This window comes from Pongo abelii, chromosome 18, assembly GCF_028885655.2.
Source record: "Pongo abelii isolate AG06213 chromosome 18, NHGRI_mPonAbe1-v2.0_pri, whole genome shotgun sequence".
In the NCBI taxonomy this organism is placed as follows: domain Eukaryota; kingdom Metazoa; phylum Chordata; class Mammalia; order Primates; family Hominidae; genus Pongo; species Pongo abelii.
This window is the reverse complement of record NC_072003.2, coordinates 11,992,999-12,005,560: the sequence shown is the minus strand read 5'-3', so window position 1 is coordinate 12,005,560 and position 12,562 is coordinate 11,992,999. Positions and strand designations below refer to the sequence as shown.

Below are 12,562 nucleotides of genomic sequence, written 5' to 3'. Positions count from 1 at the left end.
GACAGTCTCTGCCTCCTGATGCTCAAGATCCCTCCCTCTATGTTAAAAAATCAGGTTATTGAAGTATAATTGATGCACAATAAATTTTACTCTTTTTAGTGGAAACTTCTATGGGTTTCCACTAAATGTGTAACCAACACAATTAAGATCTAGAACATACTGTCTCGCCCCTCCCAATTTTCTTGTGCTCCTTTGGAGTCAACAACTCTCCCCCAACCTCTAGACCCTGGCAACCACTGATCTGTCCTCTGTCCGTATGGATTTGTCTTTTCCAGAATGTGATATACATGGACTAATACACAATGTCATCTTTTGAGCCTAGCTGCTTCCACATAGCTTAAAATTTGAGATTCATTTGTCCTGTTTTGAGTAGTATTGCTGAGTGGTATTCCATGTTACCAATGAACCTTCTTTTTTTATTGGAGATAGGCTTGCTCTGCCACCCAGGCTGGAGTGCAGTGGTGCAATCACAGCTTACTGCAGCCTCCACCTCCTGGACTCAAGCCATCCTCCTGCCTCAGCCTCCTGAGTAGCTGGGACCGCAGGTGCCAGCTACTGTGCCCAGCTCATTTTAAAATTCTTCTGTAGAGATGGGGTCTCAATACACTGCCCAGGTTAGTCTCCTATACTAGTAACTCCTGTACTCAAGTGATCCTCTGGCCACAGCCTTCCAAAGTGCTGAGATGACAGGCATGAGCTACCATGCCTCACCTCAGATGGACCATTTTGATGCCATGTTGGGGACAAAGAAAGAAAGAAAACAACTCGCTTTGACCAAATTGTCCCTGAGCTGATTGAATTCACTGGCTAAACTACATTAATTTTCCTCCCGCCCAGTTGTAATAGGAAGATAAAATGTCACTTCTTGCAACTGAATCTGTAGGTTATGAAACTCACATTCACTTTACTGATTATCGTTTTTGTCTGTTTGTTTTGGACAATATGGCCCCAGCTGGCCTGTAAGTGAGCAAAGGCCCCGCTAAGAGTCCCTCTCCCCAGGCTTTATGACACCAGTGCTGAGTCATAGAGGTTCTGCTAGTCCCCAAGAGAAGCACTTTCGCCTTTCCTGGTGATAGCTTTGGCTCCTTGAGCAGAGTTTTGCGCGAGTGGGGCTCATGAGGGAGGATGGAGTTTCTTGGGACCACTCAGACCGCCAGTTACTGTGGTCCCAGGAAGTGCTGTGGCTTGACCTCACTGCCAGCTGTACAGGCGCCAGTGATCCAGGAGTGCTATCAGCCCTACTACCTGTCCGGGTACCGCTACCTCAATTCATGGAGGCCTAGCCTCTTCTACAAGATAGCCAATGTCCAGACCTGCCCGGACGAGAGCACCAGTACCCTGCGTCCGCCCACTATCCTGCCCGCGCTACGCTCAGCACTCTTCTCTCGTTATAGCCCCCACGACTGGGACCAGTCCAACCAGCTGCAGGTGCGTGGGGCCGAGGCCTCCCGGCTGTGGGCCAGCCAGCTGACGGACGACTCCATGAGGCTTTTGCAGGACAAGGACCAGCTGACGCACCAGATGCAGGAGGGCACCTCCCGGAACCTGGGCCAGAGGCTGTCGGACATTGGCTTCTGGAAGTCAGAGCTGAGCTATGAGCTGGACAGGCTTCTGACTGAGAACCAGAACTTGGAGACGGTCAAGAGGCGGCTGAAGTGCGCGGCCGATGAGGTGAACTGCCCATTGCAGGCGAGTACAGGGGTGGGGACAGGGCTGTGGCTGTCTGATGCGGATACTGCACGCTCATTCCACTTCCCTTGACTGAAGATCAAGGTGGCAGGCACCTTGCAGGTCGGTTTCAGCTGCATCATCGAATACGATCAGTAATACAATCTTAGTCAATTCAGGATAATCCCAGTCAAATCAGGGTTTCTTGGACTGAACAGAATTTCCTTTTCTCCTTGAAGCTACATCAAAGTTGTAGGGGTTTCATGAAAATATTGTGTGCATACTTATGCATGCCTGAGCATGTGTGTGTTCTGGTCCTTAAAGCACATGCTTAAAATAACTGACTTATTTATTTATTTATTTATTTATTTTTTACACAGAGTCTCCTTCTGTCACCCAAGCTAGAGTGCAGTGGCTTGATCTTGGCTCACTGTGACTTCCGCCTCCTGGGTTCAAGCGACTCTCGTGCCTCGGCCTCCCGAGGAGCTGGGATTACAGGCGCCCGCCACCATGGCCAGCTAACTTTTGTATTTTTAGTAAAGACAGGGTTTCGCTATGTTGGCCAGGCTGGTCTCGATCTGATCTGTCCGCCTTGACCTCCTAGAGTGCAGGGATTGCAGGCGTGAGCCACCGCGCCTGGCCTATAACTGCCTTATTTTTCCCCGTAATACTTATCCTCTAACATGCTCTATACTTGATTGAATATTAGAATACAGGATAGTCTCCATCAAGGTAGAGATTTTTGCCTGCTTTGTCACTGATGTATTCAAGACTGCTATTCAGTGCAGGGCACCTGTATGTCTGTGTGGGTCCGTAGTGACCAGTGTCGGTGCTGATTGGTGTTGTTTACACTAATGTTTTGAATGTATTCCCAGCCTAGGACAGAGTGAAGCACAGAGTAGGCATTCAATAAATACATGCTGAATAAATGAGTAAATATCTAACTGTGACTGGGCGCAGTGGCTTACGCCTGTAATCCCAGCATTTTGTGAGGCCGGGGCAGGTGGATCACCTGAGGTCAGGAGTTCGAGACCAGCCTGGTCAACATGATGAAACCCCATTTCTACTAAAAATACAAAATTAGCTGGGTATGGTGGCACATGCCTGTAATCCCAACTACTTGGGAGGCTGAAGCAGGAGAATCTCTTGAACCCAGGAGGCGGAGGTTGCAGTGAGCTGAGATCGCGCCACTGCACTCCAGCCTGTGCCACAAAGCAAGACTCCATCTCAAAAAACAAAACAAACAAACAAAAACTAAATGTGGACATTCCTAACACTTCCTTGGTCTCCTAACCTCCAGTTGTGTCCCTGCTCAGTTAGGATAGCTTTTAGCTGCATGTAACAAATACTCCACGATAGTGGTTTAGCCAAACAGGAATTTATTTTTCTGTCATAAGGAAGATTCCAGAGGGAGACAGATCAGGCGGCTGCAGCCTCAACTTGGTGCCAGAAGGGACCCAGGCTCCTCTCTTTCTGCTCTGCCACCCACAGCATGTGGTTTTTGTCCTCCTGTTCCCAAAGAGGTTTCGTATTTTATACTGCAAGTTCCTGCGTGCCAGGGGCCTCTTGATATTCTCATTCGAGGCAGGAAGGCAAGGGTAGAACAAAGAGCAGATGCATCAATGGGCACCATCGCTTTTTATCAGGGAATGTCTTTTCTAGAAGGTCTGTCGTGTGTTTCCATTTTTAGCCTATTAGCCAGCACTTGCATGGACTCTCTGGATGCAAAGAGGTCTGGATAAGTGAATGTTTCTCATCACATCCAGGAGAAAATCATGGAAGGAGTTGAGTGGACACTGAGTCAGGAATCAGCAGCACCTATAGGAATTGACTTTGGCCACATAGGAAGATGATTGGCTGCTCCCTGGAGTGTGTGGGGAAGTCAGGACCTCTTGCCTGGAAGCCTCCTGCAGCTACAGGGGCTTCCGTAGGAGAGATCCTGCCTCTGGATACCCCTGGGAGACATGGCAGAGTTTTCCATCACTCTTGGATGTCCAAACCCATGGAATCCAGGGAGCAGATTCCATACAACCCTAGATTCTCCCTGGGAAGGAGGATGAGCAGGGCAGCTTTTCGGAGCCCTACAGCAGCATCCCAAACCTACTGCTCTCCCTCCCACTCTCTTCTCACTCCCCCATCCTGTCTGGAAAGTCCAGCTCTGCCTGGTCACATCTGGCTTTCTCTGATCAGCCAAGTGGTGGCAGGGGGACCATCGACATCTCAATTCCATCTCCCGGGCTGCCCCCACAATCCAGGCAGCCTCTCCCTGCCCAGTGTAAGCCACCTCCGCCCTGGTCTCCCAATTCCTGCTCCCTTCCAACCTGTTGTCCTCACAGCAGCCACTGGTTCCCTTGATGGCCTCCCAGAAATTAACATCTTTTTTTTTTTTTTGAGACGGAGTCTCGCTCTGTTGCCCAGGCTGGAGTGCAGTGGTGCGATCTCGGCTCACTGCAAGCTCCGCCTCCCGGGTCCACGCCATTCTCCTGCCTCAGCCTCCCGAGTAGCTGGGACTACAAGCGCCCACCACCATGCCCGGCCAATTTTTTGTATTTTTAGTAGAGACGAGATTTCACCGTGTTAGCCAGGATGGTCTCGATCTCCTGACCGTGTGATCCACCTGCCTCAGCCTCCCAAAGTGCTGGGATTACAGGCATAAGCCACCATGTCCGGCCCCTCAGAAACTAACATCTTAATTCCCGAATTCCTCCACCCCTCCCCATAACCCCTGTCCCCGCTATTGCTCTAGCCTCACTTCCTCTAATCCAGTGCCAATGGCTTCCTGTCTGTGTCTCTGCTGACCTCAGGGCCTTTGCACCTGCTGTTTTCCCTTCTGGTGCATTCCTACCCAGCTCTGCATCTCTGCTTCTCATGACACAGTCCTTCTCCTCCTTAGAGAATTCCTCTCTGATCACTCTGCTGGTTACTCCTCACCCACTCACCTCACCCTGAATATTTTCCTCTTGGCCCTTCACACAGTTGGAAATGATTGAGTTCCTGGTTTGTTGATGTCGTTTGAGACAGGGTCTTTCTCTGTTGCCCAGGCTGGAGTGCAGTGGCATGATTTTGGCTCATTAGTTGACCTCCTGGAGTTAAGAGATCCTCTGACCTCAGCCTCCGGAGGAGCTGGGACTATAGGCATGCACCACCATGGCTGGCTAATTTTAAAATTTTTTGTAGAGATGGAGTCTCACTATGCTGCCCAGGCTGAGCTTAAGTAATCCTCCCATGTTGTCTTCCCAAAGTGTTGACATTACAGGCATGAGGGAGGCACTGTGCCCCAGCCTGACTGAGTTTCTTATGGGTGTTCTCTCCCCTAGTAGAACACAGGCTGTGTGAGAGCAAGGACTCTCAGCCTGGTTCATTGTGCTATCCCCAGCACCTCAACAGAGCATGACTCACAGAAGGGGCTCCGGAAATCTTTGTGGCACGGGTCAGTGACCCCCTCCCATTTCTGAGTTCTCACATACATTTGCATCCTGACATCCAGACCTTGACATCCTGCTTCCTTCTGCTCCTGGGCCTTTTGTGACATCATGGGCTGGTTTGCCAATCACTGCTGTTCGTCAGCTTCCTATCATAGAGCGCCCCTGAAAAGCCACTTGTCCTGTCCTCTCTTCTGCTCTGCCCAGGTCTGCATGAGAGTTGTAAGGCCCAGGGCTAGGTGGCAGGGTTGTCCTGACCACTTCCCCAAACTGTCCCTCCACTGGGAGATCTGCAGAGAGGGGTTTTCATGCATATTCACAGGTAATATTTATGGGCAGTGTTCTCAGTGATTTATACTTGTCAAGCCAACTTCACCTGCACAATGAACCTGTGAGATAGGCACCAATATGGCACCCATCTGCAGAGGAGGAAACCAGCAGAGAGGTTAAGCAGTTTGCCCAAATGCACACAATAGGAAGTGGTCAAGACCCGATTGAAGTCAGAAAAGAAGCTACATGGAAGATGGCAGCCAACACCGTCTTATCTGAAATTATTATGAAGTTTTATTCTATGTATTATTGCATTGTGGGAAGGCTTGGGGCTGCTGATGCAATTATGGGAATCAAAATTGGTTCTTGGGATGCTACTTTATCCTGTTTTCTCTCTGTGGGCCTTGCATCTCCAGATGCCTTGGTCATCTGGCAACCCACAGCTCTCATCCGGGGAGAAGGGGAGGCAGAAGCCCATCCAATGCCCAGTAATGAGGTCACATGAAGCACCCAGGTTTCCAGGAGAAAGGAACAGATTGTGGCAAGGGTGGATGTGGGTCCCTTCTGCTCAGGGTCTACATACAGCTGCAGGAAGAATACGCTCTTTCTGCTGCTTCCCACAGGTGGCCTTGGAGTGTCTGTACCATCGAGAGAAGAGGATTGGGATTGATTTGGTCCACGATAATGTGGAGAAAAACCTTATCCGGGTAAGGTGTCTCCTGGTTCTGCCCAGCCCTGTGAAGGAGGTGGGAAGGCCAGCAGGTCAGAGAAGTTACTGAGCTACCTGTCAGGAGCAGAAGCCACACGTGTCACCCTGTGGAAAGCGAGGGCTCAGGAAGCATGCCACCCATGCAAACCCTAGTTTGCAATTTAGGAACAGGGAGAAATGGAGTCATTTGACCCTCAGTCTTTTCATCTCCAAAAAGGGCATGATAATAATATACCAATAACAATAATAAAAGCTAGTGTTTATTGAGCACCTACTATATGTCATAGGCTGTACCACGTCATATGCATCATTTAATGTAATGATAAAATAATCTATAAGTGAGTGCTTGGCACATAGTAGGTGCTAAATTTTCTTTTATTCTGGGATTCTATAAAAATAAAGTAGGCCAAAAAAAAAAAAAAAAAAGGTGGCGCCTCCACAGTCAACCATTAGCTGCCTGGCCCTGGGGTCATGTGGATTGAGGCAGGGGCCCCACGCTGACACTTCACCTCCTGGGGTTGGGAGTGGTCAGTGAGAGGAGAGGGGAGAGGTGAGGGCTCTGGCCTGAGAGACAAGACTGTGAGGTTCTAAGAGGCACCGCTCTTTCTGACATTTTTCATTTCAGGAAGTGGATTTGCTAAAATGTTGCCAAGAACAGATGAGAAAATTAGCTCAAAGAATAGATATCCAGATGCGGTAAGGGCTTTTTTTTTTTTTTAATTCCCTCTCCTTGGAGTTTGTTTTAGGACTCCCAGTTTTCTGGGGGACAAGCCAGACGGGCCCACTTGTCTCTGAGTGGTTCTTTTGGTCAGTGGTGTGCGGGTAAACGTTCAACAACCAGCTTTCTAGGAAAAAAAAAAAGAGTCCTGATCATAGGATCTGCCAGTTTCGCTGATGTAAATGCTACCACAAGGGCTGATTTTAAGCTGCTGATATGATGTTACTGAGATGTGCACAGTTGACTCTTACAACCCGTGCATCACTGGTTTCTCTTGTTTACAACGAGGGCCCTGGCAAGAGGCAACTGGACTCCCTGAGGCCCCTCTTAGCGTGTGGCTTCCCCATTTGAGTTCTGAACCTTGGGAGATGACAGAGGGTAGGTGGTATCAGGTAGCAAGGCCAGGGGCTGGGCACCTCTGCAAGGGAGCTGATGGACGCATTGAGCCAGGAGTCTTCAAATAAAATCAGCTTTTTGTTCTTACAAGATTATGTAACCAGTATCCCGACAAGCCTGGGGGCCCCTCTCATAATTAAAGGGAGACTTAAGTTTTACGGGGCTTGGGGCCCATAGCGAAGCCCTTGGCACCAGCTCCCCCTGGAAGCAGCCGCCTCACCTCCACCTGCAGCTGGCACTCATCTTTGACTCTTTCAAGGCACACTGCTCTGCTGGTTTTTCCACTTCATTCACTCTTGACACAGAGACACAGAAAGCACGGGACAGGCTGGCAACCTGGCAGTGGCTGTCCCTCCCACTGCCTGGTGCACATGGGCAGTCGGGGTGGATGCAGGGGGGCTGGGCAGCTTCCAAATCAGCCCTGGGAGCACACGTCTTGGTTTGCTGTGCCCCAGAACCCACCTCCTCCTCTAGGAGCCCTTGGATCCCCCAAAGGGGTTAGTGCTGGATGTTAGGGAGAAAGACATCGCAGGCAAGCTACCCGTAGAGCAAAGAGCTTGGTCACGGACAGACACATTGGAGACCCCTAGAAAGACATCAGGGGTGGAGGTGTACAGAGAAGGTACAAATATAGCAGGAGGGATGATGGATGAAAGGACAAAAACAGAGTGGAAGTTCAATAATTTGTATGCCCCTGTCCTAATTTCTCACAATTCCACCTGTCACCGGGACTATTGTTACCTACAGTTTGTCTATAAATTGATTGGCTTAAAAAAACCACAGGCACAACAGGGTGACTACAGTCAACAATAATTTATTGCACATTTAAAAATAACTAAAAGAGTATAAATGGGAATGTTTGTAACACAAAGAAATGATAAATGCTGGAGGGGATGGATACCCCAGTTACCCTGATGTGATTGTTACAAATTGCATGCCTGTATCAAAATATCTCAGGTACCCCACAAATATATACACCTACTATGTTCCCGTAAAAGCTTAAAAAATAAAATAAAATAAAAATCAATTCAGCAAATAAAACCCCTTAAATGTTCATATTTATTTGTTTATTTATTTGTTTGAGACGAAGTCTCACTCTGCTTCCCAGGCTGGAGTGCAGTGGTACGGGCTCAGCTTACTGCAACCTCCACCTCCCAGATTCATGCGTTTCTCCTGCCTCAGCCTCCCGAGTAGCTGGGATTACAGGCCCATGCCACCACACTCAGCTATTTTTTGTATTTTTAGTAGAGACAGTGTTTTGCCATGTTGGCCAGGCTGGTCTCAAACTCCTGACCTCAGGTGATCTGCCCACCTCGGGCTCCCAAAGTGCTGAGATTATAGGCGTGAGTCACTGCGCCTGGCCTAAATACTCTTAAACAGGCAAATTTTAACAAAGGGAGAATTGGGACAGGCCAGTGTCTGTTTTATTGCATTTTTCTTACACTTATTTTTTAAATTACTTATTCATTTTTAATTGACAAAAGTGGTATATGCTGTATCATATAAAACATGATGTTTTGAAATTACATGTATATTTCAAAACATTGAACTAATTTGAACTAATTAACATATATCTTACCTCACATGCTTATTTTTTGTGATGAGAACACTTAAAATCTCAGTGACTTTCAGGAACACAGTACATTGTTATTAACTATGGTCACCAAGTCTCTAGAACTTATTCCTCCTGATGAACTGAAATTTGTACCCTTTGACCAACATCTCCCCAATACCCCACCCCCAGCCTCTGGTAACCACCATTCTACTCTGTGCTTTTATTAGTTCACTTGTTTTAGATTCCACATATATGTGAGATCATGAGATATTTGTCTTTCTGTGCCTGACTTATTTCACTTTACATTATATCCTATAGGCTCATCCATGTTGTCACAAATGACAGGATTTTCTTCTTTTTTTAAGGCTGAGTAGTATTCTGTTGTGTATACATGCCACCTCTTCTTTATCCATTCATCTGTTATGAAATACTTAGGTTGATTTCATATCTTGGCTATCGTAAACTGTGCTGCAATAACTTTGTCCATTTTAAAACTGGGTTGTTTTCTTGCTGTTGAGTTGTCTGAGTTCCTTATATATTTTGGATAGTAACCTCTTATCAGAAGTATAGTTTGCAAATATATTCTCCCAATTCTTAGGTTGTCTCTTCACTCTCTTGATTGTTTCGTTTGCTGTGCAGAAGCTTTTTAGTTTGATGTAATCTCATTTGTCTATTTTTGCTTTGATTTCCTGTGCTATTGGGGTCATTATCCAGACCAATGTCATGAACTTTTCCCCTATGTTTTCTTCTAGTAGTTTTACAGTTTCAGGTGTTACATTTTAGTCTTTAATCTATTTTTTTTTTTTTTTTGAGATGGAGTCTCCCTCTGTCACCCAGGCTGGAGTGCAGTGGTGCAATCTTGGCTCACTGCAACCTCCTCCTCCCGGGTTCAAGTGATTCTCCTGCCTTGGCCTCCTGAGTAGCAGGGGTTACATGTGCCTGCCACCATGCCCAGCTAATCTTTAATCTGTTTTGAGTTGATTTTTGTCTACAGTGTGAGATAGAGCTCTAACTTATTCTTCGGGATGTACATTTCCACTTGTATCAATACCATTTGTTGAAGAAGCTGTCCTTTCTCCACTGTATGTTCTTGGCATCTTTGCTGAAAATCAATTGACTGTAAATGCCTGGATTTATTTCTGGGCTCTCTATTCTGTTCTTTCTTCCAGTTATTTTTGTGATCTTCTATTTATGGCAAGAGAGAATGGTTTTCCATTTGTAGCTGCCATGGGATGTGACAAACCATGGTGGTCACATCCCATGTGACAAACGCTGGTGGGGGCAGGAGGGCTGACATTTGGGAAATGGGATAGTTTGAGCCGGCACAGTGAACCAATCCCAGACTTGAAGTGGGGAGCTGGACCTCAGAGGAGAAATCCTGAGACTGGGATCAGGAGGCCACTTGTGCAACCCCAGATGATGCAACCAGAGGCGGGGGGATCTGGGAGAACCAGGAAGACTGAGACAGATGGAGACAGTGCCAGAGACTGAGAGACACTGAGACAGAGATGAGCACTGACATCAAAAGAGACAGAGAGACATGAAGAGATAAACAGAGACAGGGATGGGGAGTAGGGAGACAGAGGGACAGAGAGGCACAGAGTCAGATATGCCAGAAATATCTGGCAAGAGATGAGATAGAGACAGAGAAAGGCAAAGAGATGGAGAGAGACAGATATGGAGAAAGAGGAAAAGAGGCTGGGCATAGAGGCTCATGCCTGTAATCCCAGCACTTTGGGAGGCCGAGGTGGGTGGATCACCTGCGGTCAGGAGTTCGAGACCAGCTGGCCAAAATGGTGAAACCCCGTCTCTACTAAAAACACAAAATTAGCTGGGTGGTGACACATGTCTCTAATCCTAGCTACTCGGGGGGCTGAGGCAGGAGAATCGCCTGAACCCAGGAGGCGGAGGTTGCATTGGACCAAGATCGTGCCACTGCATTCCAGCTCAGGCCACAGAGCAAGAATGTCTCAAAAAAAAAAAAAAAAAAAAAGAGAGAGAAAGAGAGAGGGAGATGCTTGAGCTTGGCTAGAGACCGAGAGAGATGAGAGCAACTGAGGCAGACAGCAAGAGAGAGAGAAAGCAAGCACAGAGTGAGTGAGGAAGAGGATGAGAGCAGGTCAGGGCAGCATTTTACTTTGTGGAGACTGGAGGCCGAGCCACACCAGATGGAGGCTGTTTGTTGCTGGGCGGTGGCTGTGTGTCAGATGACTCCTGCCATCTCACAGCTTGTGCTGCTAGAGGGATTGGGATTATACTAATTAACCGAGAGCCAGCCAGAGCCTCATTAGCCAGGCAGAGTCTGGTGTGTCCTCACCCACTTGGGGAAGCTCTGCCGCTGACCTGCTCAGGTGGCCAACACCAGGCTGTCGGCTCATGGTTTTCTGCGAAGCCTGAGGCCCGCATCTGGGCAAGGCGGTGTCCTTGCCTCACCAGGTGAGAAAAGGCTCTTCCTGACAGAGAAGGAGCCACGTTTGGGCTTTACCTGGTAGGCTGACAGCAGGGTGAGCTTGGCACTGGTCTGGCCCTTGGTTGTGGGCCAAGTAGGGAGGACAGGACTGCCTCCTCTTTCCCCAGGCCTCATGACAAGGGCCAGGCAGCTGGACACGCTGGACTCTGAGGCCCCCAGGTTTCCCTATAATTCTCTGACATGTTTGCTTTCCACATCCTGGCCTCGCTTCGCATTCCAGCTCATTAGGCAGGACAGGGCCCCATTTCTCCAGGACTCTGCCAATTTGGAAATCCCAAGGGCCCCGGGATAGGGGTTCCTCCTGCTCTGACATGACCCGAGCTTCCTGATAGGTGGGAACCCCCACCACTGTGAGGATTTCACTTCCTGGCTCCTGCCCTGCTGGGAACCCCTCACCCGCAACCAACATCCACAGCAGAAAAAAAAAAAAAAAAGATACAGATGGAGGGGAGGGAGGGAGAGACCCAGAGAGACACACAGAGGCTCAGACAGAGAGAAACCAAGAAAGAGACAAAGGTTAGAGAGACAGAGACATAGACACAAGAAGGGAGCGAGAGAGAGGGAAAGACAGGCAGATAGAGAACAGATAGAGACACTCGGTTTAGCTGGTGTCTGACATACCCTCACTTAATGGAAGTTACTCCCTCCTCTACTCTTAAAATTCTTCTAAACACTCCAAGGCAAAAGTTTCAGCTGCTGCTTATATGTCTGTAACATCAACTGATCTTTTTTTTTTTTTTTTTCCAGCCAACAGGGAAACAGAAAAAGGTCCAGGCTTAGAACCTTCTGGAAGAAATAGATTTTAGCTAGGATTTAGTGAGTGCCTACTTAGTATTAATATTTAGGTCTGAGGTGATCTTCTATTAATGGAAAGGGTGCTGGGTTTTTCTTTAAAGACAGGGATGTAAATTTTCCTTTTATCATACATTTATTTACATTTTAAAAGTGATTTTAGGCCAGGCGCGGTGGCTCACGCCTGTAATCCCAGCACTTTGGGAGGCCAAGGCAGGCGGATCGCCTGAGGTCAGGAGTTCAAGACTAGCCTGGCCAACATGATGAAACCCCGTCTGTACTAAAAAAACATAAAAATCAGCTAGGAGTGGTGGCAGGTGCCTGTAATCCCAGCTACTAGGGAGACTGAGGTGGGAGAACCCCTTGAACCCAGGAGGCGGAGGTTGCAGTGAGCTGAGATCATGCTACTGTACTCCAGCCTAAGCGACAAAAGGAAAACTCCATCTCAAAAAAAAATAATTAATTAAATAAAAGTGATTTTAAAAAGGAAAAATAAGTAAATAGTAGAGTTTGGTATTTGACAAGAATCATGGAAGTGGTTCTCAAATGTCTGGAATTTGGC

At 47.8% G+C, this 12,562-nt stretch overlaps 1 protein-coding gene across 8 annotated transcripts in view; it reads left to right on the top strand.

The window, feature by feature from the left end:
* Positions 1 to 12,562, top strand: part of TEKT5 (tektin 5) — a 116,761-nt gene that overhangs the window by 46,882 nt on the left and 57,317 nt on the right. For 3 of the 8 annotated variants that reach the window (XM_063717186.1, XM_063717185.1, XM_063717187.1), the window contains 3 exons: positions 1,395 to 1,689; positions 5,984 to 6,067; positions 6,695 to 6,765. In XM_063717186.1, coding sequence (XP_063573256.1) covers positions 1,395 to 1,689; positions 5,984 to 6,067; positions 6,695 to 6,765 — 450 coding nt within the window. Of the gene's footprint in view, positions 1 to 1,023; positions 1,690 to 5,983; positions 6,068 to 6,694; positions 6,766 to 12,562 lie in introns of those variants that run through there. The other 5 variants (XM_063717189.1, XM_063717188.1, XM_002826113.4 and 2 more) reach the window with 4 other exon arrangements.